The sequence below is a fragment of the Chlorocebus sabaeus genome, chromosome 11, assembly GCF_047675955.1.
Source record: "Chlorocebus sabaeus isolate Y175 chromosome 11, mChlSab1.0.hap1, whole genome shotgun sequence".
Classification (NCBI taxonomy): domain Eukaryota; kingdom Metazoa; phylum Chordata; class Mammalia; order Primates; family Cercopithecidae; genus Chlorocebus; species Chlorocebus sabaeus.
The window spans coordinates 121035505-121052560 of NC_132914.1; the positions used below are offsets into that span (position 1 = coordinate 121035505).

Sequence of the window (17056 nt, forward strand, 5' to 3'; positions counted from 1 at the left end):
CTTTTGTCTCAGGTGCTGTTATGGGCACTGAGGGTCAAGCAGTGGACAGGACAGTCAATGGCCCTGCTCTCTAGGAGCTTATGTAGGGGAAAGACATGGCACACCTGTGAGAAAATACCAGGTGCTGACAAGTGGCATGAGGAAAATAAACCCTGATACGAGACAGAAATGGGCCATGCACACTGCATGTGTGTGCAGAGGGCATGGTGAGGAATGGTCTTGCTGAGGATGTGATGTCTAAGCTTTCTTTTTTATTTTTATTATTTTTTGAGACAGGGTCTCTCTGCCATCTAGTCTGGAGTGCAGTGGCACGATCACGGCTCACTGCAGCCTCAAACTCTCAAGCGATCCTTCTGCCTCAGCCTCCTGAGTGGCTGGGATTATAGGCATACACTACCATGCCTGGCTCATTTTTGTACTTTTTGTAGAGACAGGGTCTCACCATGTTGTCCAGGCTGGTCTCCAACTCCTGGGCTCAAGCAATCTGCCCGCCTTGGCCTCCCAAAGTGCTGTGATTACAGGCATGAGCCACCATGCTTGGCCTGAGCTTATAGACCAAAAAAATGAAAAACTCATCAGCAGGCCTTTTTCATGAATGATAAGTTATTAGGGAAATGCACTAGGGAAGGAAGGAGGAGGTGATATTGAACTGAGACCCAAATGAGGCCAAGGCATCAGACACGATAGGATGTGGAGGAAGAGCATGCTGGGCAGAGAGAACAGCAGGTGCAAAGGCCCTGAGGTAGAAGCAGCCTCTGCTTGGCTCAGTAGCAGGAGGACGGCCAGTGTTGCTGGAGGGAGGGCTGGAAATGAAGGCAGGTTTAAGCAGGGGAACAACAGGATCTGGTTTGCATTTTACCTCTGGCTATTATGGGAAAACATATTGCTGGGGTGGAGGGGAAGGAAAAACCAAATAGAAAGCCACGGAAGAGCCCAGGTGGAGGGCTGTATTAGTCCATTTTCATGCTGCTATAAAGAACAACCCGTAATTTATAAAGGAAAGAGGTTAAATTGAGTCACATTTCTGCATGGCTGTGTAGGCCTCAGGAAACTTAAAATCATGGTGGAAGAGGAAGCAAACACATCCTTCTTCACATGATGACAGGAAGGAGAAGTGTTGAGCAAAGAGGGAAAAGCCCTTTATAAAACCATCAGATCTCATGAGAACTCACTCACTATCAAGAGAACAGTGGCATGGGGGTAACCTCCCCCAGGATTCAATTACCTCCTACCAGGTCCCTCCCATGACATGTGGGGATTATGGGAACTACAATTCAAGATGAGATTTGGGTGGGGACACAGCCAAACCACGTCAAGGGTGATGGTTATTTAGGCTTCAATCAGGGGAGGGAGGGAGAAGCAGACAGTGTGAGGAATGCCTTGAGGATCAGGCCATGGGACTTGCTGATGACCAGAATCTGGAGGCTTTGAAAAGTATCACAAGAATAGAGAGTACAAAAAATGACTCTTGGTCCCAGCACTTTAGGAGGGTGAGGCGGGAGGACTGCTTGAGGCTAGGAGTTTGAGAAACAGCCTGGGCAATATAGCAAGACCCCAGCTCTAAAAAAAAAGATTTAAAAAAGAATGACTCTTAGGATTTGGGTCTGAGAAACTGGGAGGATGGTGAAGTCATTACTGAGATGGAGGATGGGGAGAAACAGATATGGAGAGAAACTCAAGTGTTGTATTTTGCATGTTAAGCACAGGTGGCCTCTTAGACATTCAAGTCAAGGCATAAAGCAGGACGTATCAGTCTGGAGCTCCGCAGGGAACTCAGGGCATCCGTCTAGCAAATATTCATTGAGCACCTACTGTATTTCATAGCAATGAACAACAGAGACAAGGTCTCTGCCTCATGGAGCTTTCATTCTAGACGGGAAGATGTACATTAAGCAAGATCAATGAGAAAATATATAGTGTGTTAGATAGCAACAAGAGTTAGGGAGAAAAATGAAACCAGATAGGGAAGAAAAAGGAAACAAGGGGGATAGGGAAAGTTGATAGGGAAAGGTAGGGCTTTTGCAATTTTAGATAGGGTGGCCAGGAAGACTTCACTGAGAAGATGTGGATAAAAATGTCCAAACCAACACAATATCCTCTTTTGCTTGGAGTATTGCAGTAGCCTCCAAAAAGTTCCCCCAGTTTCTGTTCTTACCCTTTACGCTACATTCTCCACATGCACCAGAGTGATGCTTTAAAATATGGCCGTCATCAGCACAGAGATGGTGTAAAACCAAGGGACCAGGTGGAACAACCAAGGGAGGGAATAGAGATGGAAGAGATGAGGGGAGAGGAAAGTTAGGATATGCGTGATCCAGAAGCCAAGAGAAGATGATGCTTTGTGGAAGAAGGGAGGGGCCCGCTGTGCCACTTGCTGCTGGAGGTCAAGAAGGCACAGGCAAAGAAGAGCGGGAGGGCTTGGCCCTGGGTGACTTCCATGTGAGCAGTTCTGGGGATGGGAGCAGACGAGGTCTCACTGAGAACAAGTCACCCCGTGAGTTAGGCTGTGGGGCCTCCCCACTGAGCTGCCAGCACACAAGGGACGTTCCACCCGAAGATATCCTCCTTCATCGGGATGATGTCTTTTCCTAGTGTGACTTTGGAGGACTCAAGAACAGTGGCTACCTTCTTATTTATTTATTTATTTATTTATTTTTATTTTTTGTTTTTATTCATTTATTTTTGAGACAGGGTCTCATTCTGCCACCTAGGCTGGAGTGCAGTGGCGCAAGCATGGCTCACTGCAGCCTTGACCTCCCAGGCTTAAACGATCCTCCCACCTCAGCCTCCTGAGTAGCTGGGAGGATCACTAAAAATTAGCCAGGTGCACGCCATGCCACGATCCCTGGATGATTTTTGTATTTTTTTTTTAGAGACAGTGTCTCAGTATGTTGCCAAGGCTGGTCTCAAACTCCTGGGCTCAAGTGATCTGCCCACCTCAGCCTCCCAAAATGTTGAGATTGCAGGCATGAGCCACCACACCTGGCCACACTGGCTACCTTCTTATGCAAACAGAACTTTCCATTCTAAAATAACATCAACCCCATCTCTACCAGAAAGAAAAAGAAAAATCTGCTGGGCACGGCTGTGGGCTACTCTGGAGGCTGAGGTGGGAGGATTGCTTGAACCCAGGAGTTTGAGGTTGCAGTGCATGGTGGTCACGCCACTGCACTATAGACTGGGTGGCAGAGAGATACTCTATCTCTTTTTTTTTTTTTTTTTTTTTTGAGACGGAGTCTCGCTCTGTCACCCAGGCTGGAGTGCAGTGGCCGGATCTCAGCTCACTGCAAGCTCCGCCTCCCGGGTTTACGCCATTCTCCTGCCTCAGCCTCCCGAGTAGCTGGGACTACAGGCGCCGCCACCTCGCCCGGCTAGTTTTTTGTATTTTTAGTAGAGACGGGGTTTCACCGTATTAGCCAGGATGGTCTCCATCTCCTGACCTCGTGATCCGCCCGTCTCAGCCTCCCAAAGTGCTGGGATTACAGGCTTGAGCCATCGCGCCCGGCCGATACTCTATCTCTTAAAAAAATAAATAAATAAAAATAAATAAGATAACATCAAAACATGATGTGTAATTAATTATTCGTGGTTATATGCATTATGACAACCAGAGTCATGTCTAAAGGACACAGGGCTCAACTCTAAGAGGCTCATGCCAGCCACAGATGGGACATTTTGACCTTCAGTAAGGATAAAATTGCAGTGGATTGAAGCATAGAAAATATATTCAAATACGGCCGGGCGCAGTGGCTCATGCCTGTAATCCTAGCACTTTGGGAGGCCAAGGTGAGTGGATCACCTGAGGTCAGGAGTTCGAGACCAGCCTGATCAATATGTTGAAACCCCCGTCTCTACTAAAATTACAAAAATTACCCCGGTGTGATGGCGGGTGCCTGTAGTCCCAGCTACTTGGGAGGCTGAGGCAGGAGAATCGCTTGAACTCAGGAGGTGGAGGTTGCAGTGAGCTGAGGTCGTGTTACTGTACTCCAGCCTGGGCGACAAAAAGAGACTCTGTCTCAAAAAAAAAAAAAATATATATATATATATTTAAAAATATATATATATAAATATATATATATAGATATTCAAATGCACGAGTAAAAAATTTTTTTGAGACAGAGTTCTTAATCCATTGCCCAGGCTATAGTGCAATAGCACAATCACATCTCACTGCAGCCTTAAACTCCCAGGTTCACGGGATCCACCCATCTCAGCCTCCAGAGTAGCTGGGTCCATAGGTGCTCACCACTAAGACTGTCTATTTTTTTTTTTTTTTTTGAGGTGAAGTCTCACTCTGTCGCTCAGGCTGGAGTGCAGTGGTGCGATCTCAGCTCACTGCAACCTCTGCCTCCCAGGTTCATGACATTCTCCTGCCTCAGCCTCCCAAGTAGCTGGGACTAGAGGCACCCGCCACCACACCTGGCTAATTTTTTGTATTTTTAGTACAGATGGGGTTTCACTGTGTTAGCCAGGATGCTCTTGATCTCCTGACCTCGTGATCCACCCACCTCGGCTTCCCAAAGTGCTGGGATTACAGGCATGAACCACTGCACCCGGCCTAACTTTTTTTTTTTTTTTTAAATTGTAGAGATGGGGTCTCCCTGTGTTGCCCCGGCTGTTCTCAAACTCCTGGGCTCAAGAGATTTTCCTGCCTTGGCCTCTCAAAGTGCTGGGATTATAGGCATAAGCTACTATGCCCAGCCTTTCAAATCCAATGAATTTATAATGATCTTTAAAAGTCCTGATGGGCCACTTCTGGAGGATGATAGGGAACCACTGTACTATTTCGAAAATTGGGCAAACAAAGAGGAGTCAAGCATTTATGTTGCCTTCCCCATATGAAATGTACGAGACCATCTAGTAGTAGCTGTGAGAGGCGTCTCTATATCAGTATCTCAGCTAATAAATGGACATTTTAGAACATTTCAATTTTGGAACCCCCACTTGATTAATGGACCTGGGGGTGGGAGGAGAGAGAGAGAGAGGGAAACAAAACCCAAACCAAGAATTTGTTTCCTGATGGAAGAAACACCAGTCATATTTTGGTCAAGTCTCTGGTCCCAGCTGCCAATGTGCAGGAAATACACATCACGGAGGAAGTCCGGCTGCACAGTGAGTGTGTCGTCAGCAACATTTGGACTGGTCAGCTCTACTAATCCGACATTCTGGGTTCTTCAGTATGTTGCAGGAAATACATATAGATTCAAAGAGTCTTACAAAAAGTATCAAAATTTTAAGAAACATAGGCAAAACTAAAAAACAAAAACAAACTTCAGCCAACCAACCAACTCAATCAACCCACAGGCATTTATAGATCACTTTTTACGTGGTGGGGGCTAAGTTGTTTGGTAATTGTATTCCAGTGACTTCATAAATGTGTGCTTCTGCCTCTAGCTACATTTCAAAGAAACTATGTCCTCAAGAACTTAATTTACAAGAATAAGATGGTCCTGAGCTGATGTTTTAACACACAGTTTCTTACCTCCCTGTGCCAGTTTCCCCTCCCTCCCTCCTTTCTTTCTCTTTCTCTCTCTCTCTCTCTTTCTTTCTGAGACAGGGTCTTGCTCTATCGCCCAGGTTGGAGTGCAGTGGTGCGATCTCGGCTCACTGCAAACTGCCACCTCCTGGTTCAAGCAATTCTCATGCCTCAGCCTCCCGAGTAGCTTGGACCACAGGTGTGCACCACCACACCCAGCTAATTTTTGTATTTTTAGTAGAGATGGGGTTTCACCATGTTGGCCAGGCTGGCCTTGAACTCCTGATCTCAAGTGATCCACCAGCCTCAGCCTCCCAAAGTGCTGAGATTATGGGCGTGAGCCACCGCAGCCAGCCCCCTGTGCCACAGTTTGTAACTTCTCAGTTACTGGTGGTATACAGAAATAACAGTACTGTTTTTGGGGCAGTCGTGTCAGGCCTGGTTAAAATTGGTGCCCTTGGATCACTTTGTCAAATGTAATCTCTCTGTCTTTAGGTCTGCGCTCCAGGTTTGAGTGGTTTTCACTTTGCACGTTTGTATCTCAATATAAAAGAATATTCAGGCCGGGCACAGGGGTCATGCCTGTAATCCCAGCACTTTGGGAGGCCAAGGCGGGTGGATCATGAGGTCAGGAGATCGAGACCAGCCTGGCCAAGATGGTGAAACCCTGTCTCTACTAAAAATACAAAAATTAGCTGGGTGTGGTGGCGCGTGCCTGTAATCCCAGCTACTTGGGAGACGGAGGCAGAAGAATCGCTTGCACCAGGGAGGCGGAGGTTGCAGTGAGCCAAGATTACGCCACTGCACTCCAGCCTGGTGACAGAGCGAGACTCTGTTTCAGGAAAAAAAAAAAAAGAATATTCAAAACCAGAGGCAATTTAAATACACGAATTATTGAAAATGACATCATATGATGTATTTCATAAAATTGGCATTTCAGGTTTTTTTGCCAGCATTGTCCTTCAATCAGCACAGGACAAGTACAACTGTGGGAGTTACATCTGGAGAAGGCTTTGATTCCTCTGAGTACGAATCAGACTTGCCGCCCATGCCTGGGGAGACAGTAGAATATCACAGTATTCAATTAATACGGGATGAATTTTTAATGAATGTGCAGAAATTTGCAAGTAATATTCAAAGAACCATGCAGCAACTTGAAGGTAAGGTTTCATTTTCCTCCTTTTTAGTTAAGAATGATTAATTTACTGGGCCGGGCGCGGTGGCTCAAGCCTGTAATCCCAGCACTTTGGGAGGCCGAGACGGGCGGATCACGAGGTCAGGAGATCGAGACCATCCTGGCTAACACAGTGAAACCCCGTCTCTACTAAAAAATACAAAAAAAAAATAGCCGGGCAAGGTGGCGGGCGCCTGTAGTCCCAGCTACTCAGGAGGCTGAGGCAGGAGAATGGCGAAAACCCAGGAGGCGGAGCTTGCAGTGAGCTGAGATCCGGCCACTGCATTCCAGCCTGGGCGACAGAGCAAGACTCCGTCTCAAAAAAAAAAAAAAAAAAAAAAAAAAAAGAATGATTAATTTACTGTAGTTGGGATTACAGGTGCATGCCACCATGCCGGCTAACTTTTACAACTTTTTTTTTTTTTTGAGACGGAGTCTTGCTCTGTCGCCTAGGCTGGAGTGCAGTGGCCGGATCTCAGCTCACTGCAAGCTCCGCCTCCCGGGTTCCCGCCATTCTCCTGCCTCAGCCTCCCGAGTAGCTGGGACTACAGGCACCTGCCACCTCGCCCGGCTAGTTTTTTTTTTTTTTGTATTTTTTAGTAGAGACGGGGTTTCACCGTGTTAGCCAGGATGGTCTCGATCTCCTGACCTCGTGATCCGCCCGTCTTGTCCTCCCAAAGTGCTGGGATTACAGGCTTGAGCCACCGCACCCAGCCGACTTTGTGTATTATTAGTCACTGTTAGTCTTTTGTTTTTGAGACGGAGTCTCACTCTGTTGCCCAGGCTGGAATGCAGTGGCGAGATCTCGGCTCACTGCAACCTCCACCCCCCGGGTTCAAGGGGTTCTCCTGCCTCAGCCTTCCGAGGAGGTGGGATTACAGGCGTGCACCACCACACCCAGCTAATTTTTGTATTTTTAATAGAGACGGGGTTTTACCATGTTGGCCAGGCTGGTCTTAAACTCCTGACTTCAAATGATCCACCTGCCTCGGCCTCTCAGAGTGCTGGGATTACAGGTGTGAGCCACTGTGCCCGGCCTAGCAGACGATTTTAAACACATTTTTCTTCATTGTTTTCTAGTAGTCAACATCCAGTGATGAGAAACTGAATGTTCTTCTAATTTTTCTCCCCTCCCCCTTTTACATGCTTTTAAGACCATCTGGTTATCCCTAGTGTTTTGATGTTAGGATGATGGGTCTGTGTGTGGTACTTTTTTCATTCATTTTTTAAACACTCAGTGGGTGTTTTCAGTCCAAAGACTGAAAAATTCTCTTGACATTTTCCTCCACTATTTGTTTTCTCTTGCTGAAATTCCTGCTGGAGGCATGTCTGGAGATTCTATTTCTTATCTTTTCTCTTGTATTTTTCATCTTTTTGTCTTTGTATTCTTTCCTGGAGTGTTCTTCAACTTCTATGTTAGCAACATTTGATTGCCAGTCATATCAGCTATTATATTTTTAATTTTTAAGACCTCTTATTCTCTGATTGTATTTTTTTTTCATAGCATCCTGTTCTTGTTTGATGGATGCCATATGTCTCAAATCTCTGAGACAAATAGTTGGGCTTTCCATTTGGAAATGTTCTCCTTTTACCCTGCCCTGCCTCCCCTCCCCTTCCCTCCCCTTCCCTTTTCTTTCTTTTATTTTATTTCCTTTCTTTTTTCTTTTCTTCTTTTTTTTTTGACAAGGTCTCACTCTGCCACCCAGGCTGGAGTGCAGTGGCACAAACATAGCTCACTGCAGTCTCAGCCTTCTGGGAACTCAGGCAATCCTCCCACCTCAGCCTCCCAAGTAGCTGGGATTACAGGCGCACACCACCATGCCCAGCTAATTTTTGTATTTTTAGTAGAGAGGGGGTTTTGCCACATTGGCCAGGCTGGTGTCGAACTCCTGACCGCAAGTGATCTTCCTGCCTTGGTCTCTCAAAGTGCTGAGATTACAGGGGCGTGCCATCGTGCCTGGCCTGTTCTCCTTTTCTGTACATTATCTCAGTTTCCCCTGATGTCATTTTTCCCCTGATTTATCTTTGTTTCAGGCTAGTGGTTATCTAAAATACCTGCTGGTTCTTTGTTCAAGTTTTAAAAAATTGAAGTCACTAGGTTGTAAACTCAGGAACATTTTAAATAACTAAATTATTCTGATCAAGCTTAACGCTGGAACAATTATCTAAAATATTTGAATTACATTCTAATGAAAGAGAATGAGATACAGATAGTATCAGGACAGGGGATGCATCAGATCTTATTATACTGATGAAGCTTGAGAGAAGACCTAGCTGGTGAACTTGAATGTTTTTCTTTGTAATCATTTTTCCTGAACGAGTGACTGACTGATCGCTTTTATTTTCCTAGGTGAGATCAAGTTAGAAATGCCAACCATCAGTGTGGAGGGAGAGGTGTCCGACCTGGCAGCTGACCCGGAAACTGTTGACATCTTGGAGCAGTGTGTGATAAACTGGCTGAATCAGATATCCACAGCGGTTGAGGGCCAACTGAAGAAGACACCTCAGGTAGTTTGTGTAGGGCTTTCAGACAGCCCCGATCCAGGTCATGCTTACCATGCTGGGAAAGAGCCCAGAGTCTGGGGTCTGCATCATCTGGCATCTTTTCTTACTGTTTTATGATTTCCTTAAGCCATCAAAATAAACACACCCAAAATATCACTTCTGGGCTTTCTGATGTTAATGTGCTACCAGGTTACTGCCTGGATTGATAAAGGTAACACTTTAGATCAGTCAGGAAGCTTGGGCTGCCCAAAACAGGAAATCCAACTCAGTTGGATCAGCTAAGAAAGCAAATTCCTTGGCTCACATAATGGAAAAGTCCAGAGGTAGGGTTGCCTTCAGGTCCAGTTTGATCAGGGCTCTGGCTAGGTTTCTCTCTGAATCTCGCAGTTCCAGACTCCTTTCTAGGGGCTGGGGAGCTTCATTCCTTAGGCTGGCTGCCTTGCATCCGTTTCTGGCCTCACATCTGTACACCTCATCGTCCGGAGGAAGGCAGAGGGTGCTTCTAGCATTCCCAGCTGGAGCCCGGAGATTCACTCTGATTGGACCACCCTGGGTCGAGAGCCCACCCCTGAAGACCCTGAAGGAATGGAACAGTTGGACGGAAAGGAACGGATGCTGAGAAACCACCAAAGTGTCCGCTCCGCACTAATGATGAGAGTTCTTTGTGTGTTCATTTCACCTCTCAGGGTAAAGGCCCTCTGGCTGAAATTGAATTCTGGAGGGAAAGAAATGCAACCTTAAGTGCTCTGCATGAACAAACAAAGCTTCCAATAGTCAGAAAAGTCTTGGATGTGATCAAGGAATCCGACTCCATGCTTGTGGCTAATCTGCAGCCAGTGTTCACTGAGTTATTCAAGCTCCACACGGAGGCCTCAGACAATGTGCGCTTTCTCTCCACCGTGGAGCGTTATTTCAAGGTACGCTGGGTGTGCTGTGCTTTGCAGTCAGCTCTGTCAAAGGGATTTCCTATGATTTAATTTCCCTTTTAAAAATGTTCAGCATTTGGCCAGGAGAAGTGGCTCAAGCCTGTAATCCCAGCATGAGGTGGGCAGATCGCTTGAGCTCAGGAGTTTGAGACCAGCCTGGCCAACATGGTGAAACCCTGTCTCTCCAAAAAATACAAAAATTAGCTGGGTTTGGTGGTGTGCACCTGTAGTTCCAGCTACTCAGGAGGTTGAGGTGGAAGGATTGCTTGAGCCTGGGAGATGGAGGTTGCAGTGAGCCAAGATTGCGCCACTACTCTCCAGCCTGGGCAACACAGTAAGACCCTGTCTCAGAAAAAAACCTCAGCATTTCAAAAACTGTGATAAAATAGACATGACACGATATTATCATTTTAACCACTACTAGACATACAGTTCAGTGGCACTAAATACATACACAATGCTATGTGTCCATTACATTATTTCCAAAACAGTTTCATCTTCCCAAACTGGAATTCTGTGTCCCTTAAACACTAACTCCCCCTTCTTCCTTACCCTAAGTCCCTGGTAACTTCTGTTCTCCTTTCTGTCTTTGTAAATCTGACTACTCTAAGGACTTCATATAAGGGGGCCATGCAGGACTGATCCTGTGTGCAGTCTCTTTCATTCAGCATCATGTTTTCAAGGTTCACCCAGATTGTAGCTTGGAACGTGTTAGTGCTTCATTCCTTTCTATGGCAGAATCATATTCCATAGTATGGATAGACTACATTTTGTTCTCTCTTCATCCGTTGGTGAGCATTTGAGTTGTTTCTGCATTTTGGCTATTATGAAGAATGCTGCTACGCACATTCTTGTACAAGGATTTGTGTGGATGTATGTTTTAAATTATTCATGTATTATGCATAGGAGTGGAATCGCTGGGTCATATGATAACCGTTTAACCTTTTGAGGAATTTCTAGACTGTTTTCCAAAGTGGTTGTCCCATTTTACATTCTCAAGAGCAATACACGAAGGTTCTGGTGTTTCCATATCTTCACCACCACTTGTTATTGTCTGTCTTTCTGATAATAGCCATTGTGGTTTAATCTGCATTTCTTTAACAACTAGTGAGACTGAACAACTTTTTATGTACTTAACATGCTTCTTGTCAATTTCATATTGTTGGTGAAATGTCTGTTTTAATCTTTTGCCCATTATTTATTTGAGTTATTATTATAAGAGATTAAAAAAAGTCTGCTCACCTGGGCAACATAATGCAACACCATCTCTACAAAAATAAAAATAAAAAATTAGCTGGTGCAGTGGTGCATGCCTGCATTCTCAGCTTACTTGGGAGGCTGAGATGGGAGGATCACTTGAGTTCGGAGGGGAGTCAAGGCTGCAGTAAGCCATGATTGTGCCATTGCACTCCAGCCTGGGCACCAGACTTGGTCTCAAAAAAAAGAAAAAAAAAACAAGAGTGAAACTTCTTGCATGCTTACTGTTTTATGAAACTATTTGGACCCCAAGGCTAAGGGCTCTTGTGTGGCTCTCTCCTCTCTTGGTCAGAACATAACACATGGGTCTGGCTTCCACGTGGTCCTGGACACCATCCCCGCCATGATGAGTGCCCTGCGGATGGTGTGGATCATCTCCCGACACTACAACAAAGATGAGAGGATGATTCCGCTCATGGAGCGCATCGCCTGGGAAATCGCCGAGAGAGTCTGTCGAGTGGTCAACCTGCGGACTTTGTTCAAGTAAGAAGCCATAGCGTTCATTTTTTGGTTTTGTTTTCACTTTTAACTTTTTAGATCTTAAACAGCTCTATTGAGCTATAATTCACATATAATTCTCTCACTTAAAATGTACAATTCACTGGCTCCTATGGCCAGGCGCAGTGGCACACGCCTGTAATCCCAGCACTTTGCGGGGGCCAAGGTGGGCAGATTGCTTGAGGCCAGAAGTTCGAGACCAGCCTAGCCAACATGGTGAAACCCCATCTCTACTAAAAATTCAAAACTTAGCTGAGTGTGGTGGCGCATGCCTGTAATCCCAGCTTCATGGGAGTCTGAAGCATGAGAATTGCTTGAACCTGGGAGACGGAGGTTGCAGTGAGTGGAGATCACACCATTACATTCCAGCCTGGGTGACACAGCGAGACTCTGTCTCAAAAAAAAAAAAAAAAAGTACAATTCACTGGCTTTTAGTATATTCGCAGAATTGTGCAGCCATAACCACTATCAATGTTAGAACATTTTCTTCATCCCTCAAAAGAAAACATGTGCCTTTTAGCAGTCACTCCCCACCTCTCCCTAATTGCCCTCGTCCTGGGAACCATACAGTGTGGGGTCTTTTACATATGAATGGAATCAGACACTATGTGACTTTTATGTCTGACTTCTTTCACTTAGCATCATGTTTTAAAGGTTCATCCACATTGTAGCACGGATCAGTGCTTCATTCCTTTTTATGGCTAAATCATATTCTATTGTATGGAGATATATTTCATTTCACATACATTTATGTGTGTGTGTACACACACATATACATATATATCTATATGAAATTTTGTTTTAACTGCAACGTTCTTCCCCATGTGTACCTGGAGAGACTGAGGCTGAGGTGGAACCACCTTTGAGGGTGTGGGGATGATAGAGGATGCTAAGGGAGACAGATAACTTTTTTCATTTTCTTAAAAAATATCTATATAGATGAGGCCAGGCATGGTGGCTCACGCCCGTAATTCCAGCACTTTGGGAGGCCAAGGTGGGTGGATCACTTGAGGTCAGGAGTTCAAGACCAGCCCGGCCAACATGGTGAAATCCTGTCTCAACTGAAAGTACGAAAAATTAGCTGGGTGTTTTGGTGGGTGCCTGTAATCCCAGCCACTCAGGAGGCTGAGGCAGGAGAATCGCTTGAACCCAGGAGGTGGAGGCTGCGGTGAGCCGAGATCGTGCCTATGTCTATATCTATATCTATCTCATCATCTATCAGGATCTATCAGATCTATCAGGATATCTATGTAGATCTGTCTATATGTTTCTAGATAGATATCTATATTTACCTCTATCTATACAGATAGGTATCTATGTCTGTCGCTATCCATCTAGACAGATAGGTATCCATGTCTATGTATATGTATTTATATAGATAGTATATAAATGGAATCAGACACTGTGTGACTTTTTATTATCTATACATATCTATATCTATATGTATCCATATCTATATATAGACCGATCTCTCTCTCTGTATCTACCTGTATAGCTAGATCTCCATTTATATCTATCTGCATAGGTGAATTAGTTACCCAAAGGGAGGCATTGTCCTGCGCCCTGTCGCAGCTGCCGCTGTTGACCTCTGGCCTGGGGCCAAGGCCTCCTGCCCCTTCTGGTGTAGGAAGCGAGGTCACCAGGCGGCCCCGGCCCTGCACGCTGGCTGGCGGCTGCCGCGGGCACCTCGCAGCTTGGGACTCCTACCCTTGCACATGGGGTGGGGCAGGCTCTCGCCCCCTCCTTCTTTTCTGATGAGGCCGTGAACCCGGGGGGCGCCCGGGTCAGAATTTCCCTGGACACTGGCTCCCCAGCTGGGTAGCGCAGCCGGACCCGGAGCTCCACCCTCCTCCCATCACGGCATCTCTTGGCTTCGCAGAGAAAATCGAGCGAGTGCCCAAAACAAAACCCTGGACGCCGGGAACACCCTCAAGCTGTGGAAAAAGGCCTATTTTGACACCCGGGCCAAGATAGAGGCCTCGGGGAGGGAAGCTCGGTGGGAGTTTGACCGGAAGCGGCTGTTCGAGAGGACGGATTACATGGCCACCATCTGCCAGGACCTGTCCGACATTCTGCAGGTAGGGGCTGGGCGAAGGCCGGCGGAATTTGCCCCATGGAAGGCAGCTGGCGTTTGACAGTGGCCCTCTCCATGTCAGGTAGGAGCTGGGCGTCAGAAAGGGCCCCGCAGGGAGAAGCCCTTCAAAGAAAGAACATACGGAATATACTAGAATGGACCAGAATGGACCAGAGTACACCAGAGCTTTGCAACTTTTTGTTGCTTTCCCTGACATTCCTCCCTACCCCTGCTATTTGGCTTTCCTTTGACTTTTTTTTTTTTTTTTTTTTTTTTTTTTTTTTTTTTTTTTTGAGACGGAGTCTCGCTCTGTTGCCCAGGCTGGAGTGCAGTGGCGCGATCTCAGCTCACTGCAAGCTCTTCCTCCTGGGTTCACGCCATTCTCCTGCCTCAGCCTCCCGAGTAGCTGGGACTACAGGCGCCCGCCACCTCGCCCAGCTAGTTTTTTGTATTTTTTAGTAGAGACGGGGTTTCACCGTGTTAGCCAGGATGGTCTCGATCTCCTGACCTCGTGATCTGCCCGTCTCGGCCTCCCAAAGTGCTCGGATTACAGGCTTGAGCCACCGCGCCCGGCCTCCTTTGACCTTTTTGGCCACTCCTTCTCCATGTCTTTTGCAAAGCTCCCCTCCTCTGTCTTCTCCTTAAATGTTGGAATCCCTCAGAGGCCAGTCTGAGACCTCTCTTCACTCTCTCCCTAAGCCAGACCCAGCCTTCCCGGAACTCCATGAATGGACAAAGTGCCGAGTGGCCAATTGAATTAGCCACGGCCCTTGTCTCCTGAAGGTTCACCCACCCCTTCATTCTAAATACATTCATGGAGAACTCACTGTGCTCTGGGCACTCAGATGTCTTGCTGCTAGAGGAACCACAGTGAGTGCAAAGCAGGGCCGGCTGTGGTGTGGCAGCGCCCCGCACTAGAGGGAAGTGATGCCCTGTGCTCAGGGGCAGGAAAAAAAATGCTGTAAAAAGAATTCAGGTAGGCTAGGCATGATGCATGATGGCTCACACCTGTAATCCCAGCACTTTGTGAGGCTGGGGTGGGAGGATCCCTTGAACCCAGGAATTTGGGACCAGCCTGGGCAACATAGCAAGACCCTGTCTATAAAAAATACAAAAATTAGCCAGGTATGGTGGTCCACACCTGTAGTCATAGCTACTCAGGAGGCTGAGGTGGGATGTTGGCTTGAGTCTGAGAGGTTGAGACTACAGTGAGCCATGGTCACGCCAGTGTACTCCAGCCTGGGCAACAGACTGAGACCTTGCTTCAAAAAAAGAAAAAAAAAAAAAAAAAAGAATAAAAAACATAAAGCTTTTTTTGGCTGGGTGCAGTGGCTCAAACCTATAATCCCAGCACTTTGGGAGGCTGAGGTGGGTGGATCACAAGGTCAGGAGTTCAAGACCAGCCTGACCAACATGGTGAAACCCCATCTCTATGAAAAATACAAAAATTACCTGGGTGTGGTGGCGGGCGCCTGTAATCCCAGCTACTTGGGAGGCTGAGGCAGGAGAATTGCTTGAACCCGGGAGGCAGAGGTTGCAGTGAGCTGTACCACTGCACTCCAGCCTGGGCAACAGAGCGAGACTCTGCCTCAAAACAAAAACAAACAAAAACAATTTAACCTCTATGTGGAATCACCGTAGCTAGTGTGTGCACGGGTATTTCATTGTTACCAGAACAGTGGAAACACTGCACAGAACTACCTCAGTGGTTTATCATCTCACCCCCCCTTTTTTTTTTGTGAGACAGAGTCTCGCTCTGTCACCCAGGCTGGAGTACAGTGGCGCGATCTTAGCTCACTGCAACCTCTGCCTTCCAGGTTGAAGCGATTCTCCTGCCTCAGCCTCCTGAGTAGCTGGGATTACAGGCACGCACCACCACCCCTGGCTAATTTTTGCATTTTGAGTAGGGACAGGGTTTGCCAGGCTGGTCTTGAACTCCTGGCCTCAACTGAAATGCCCACCTCAGCCTCCCTGAAGCACTTTCCACTGCAAATGCAAAGTCTCTGAGGCAGAAAGGGACATGGCCTTGGAGGAAGGCGTGGGTGGCTGCAATGTGGGGAGGAACAGACAGGCGCAGACCCGGATCTATCCTATGTGCCTTGGGCATAGTACTGAAGGGCTTAGTCAGGGAGGAGGTTACTGTGTGGCATGATTCTTGCCCCAAGGTCAATCTAGATATGCTATCCATGTGTAGTTCTAATATTCACAGGAAAACCCATATGTAATCTCCTCATTCTTCTGTTTGATTGGACAGGTTTTGGAGGAATTTTATAACATATTTGGTCCAGAACTAAAGGCAGTGACGGGGGACCCCAAACGCATTGACGATGTCCTGTGCAGGGTGGACGGCCTCGTCACCCCCATGGAAAACCTGACCTTTGACCCCTTCAGCATCAAGTCCTCCCAGTTCTGGAAATATGTGATGGATGAATTCAAGATTGAAGTTCTGGCAAGTGACGCATCCATTGAGTCCATCTTGGGAGTGGACACCATGTTTTCTCTGTGTTAAATTTGTTGGGTTGTTTGGTGATGCTTAGAGTCTTTTTTTTTTTTAATCACAAGTAATACCTGCTTCTTAATTATAAAAAACAAAAACAATACAGAAGTGCATAAGGTATAAATGAACATTCCTCAATCTTCTTTGTCCCCACACCCATTCTCCATATGGGATAAGTTTAAGTTGAGCTAGACACAGTAGCATTTCTACAAAGTTTGTTTTGTCCAATATAAGTTCACCTATCTAGGAGTGAAGTTAGGTGAACTTCACTACAAACCAGATACGGCAAGAGAATCACAAAGCACCCTGTGAGGTTTTGAGAATTGTGTTTTGTCAGAAGGCTGAGGGCATGGAGAGCCGATTGGAAGCAACCTTTGGGATTGGGGAAGCTTTGGACCGGGGAAATGAGGACGAGGAAGGAGGCTGAGACAGCGGAGGGGGTTTCAAGTGGGAGGAACAGTGTAAATGAAGGTGACAGACCTGAGAAAAACAGGAATTGTCCGAGGCAGAGCAAACAGAGGGGTTTGGCATAACACATATGGGTAGTAGAGGGAAATCAAGCTAGAAAGATGGGTTGGGTGAATAATTGGTGATGAACAAAGAGTACTAGAGTGGGGAAGGAGACTTACTTCAGTAGGCAATAGGGCAC

General features: G+C 46.5%; 1 protein-coding gene across 1 annotated transcript in view; it reads left to right on the plus strand.

Annotated features, from left to right (window-relative positions):
* Positions 1-17056, plus strand: part of DNAH10 (dynein axonemal heavy chain 10) — a 175620-nt gene that overhangs the window by 12407 nt on the left and 146157 nt on the right. Inside the window, exons 6-11 of the mRNA XM_008005149.3 lie at positions 6417-6636; positions 9001-9158; positions 9842-10072; positions 11631-11821; positions 13716-13914; positions 16165-16359. Of these exons, the coding sequence (XP_008003340.3) occupies positions 6417-6636; positions 9001-9158; positions 9842-10072; positions 11631-11821; positions 13716-13914; positions 16165-16359 (1194 nt within the window). The remainder of the gene's footprint in view (positions 1-6416; positions 6637-9000; positions 9159-9841; positions 10073-11630; positions 11822-13715; positions 13915-16164; positions 16360-17056) is intronic.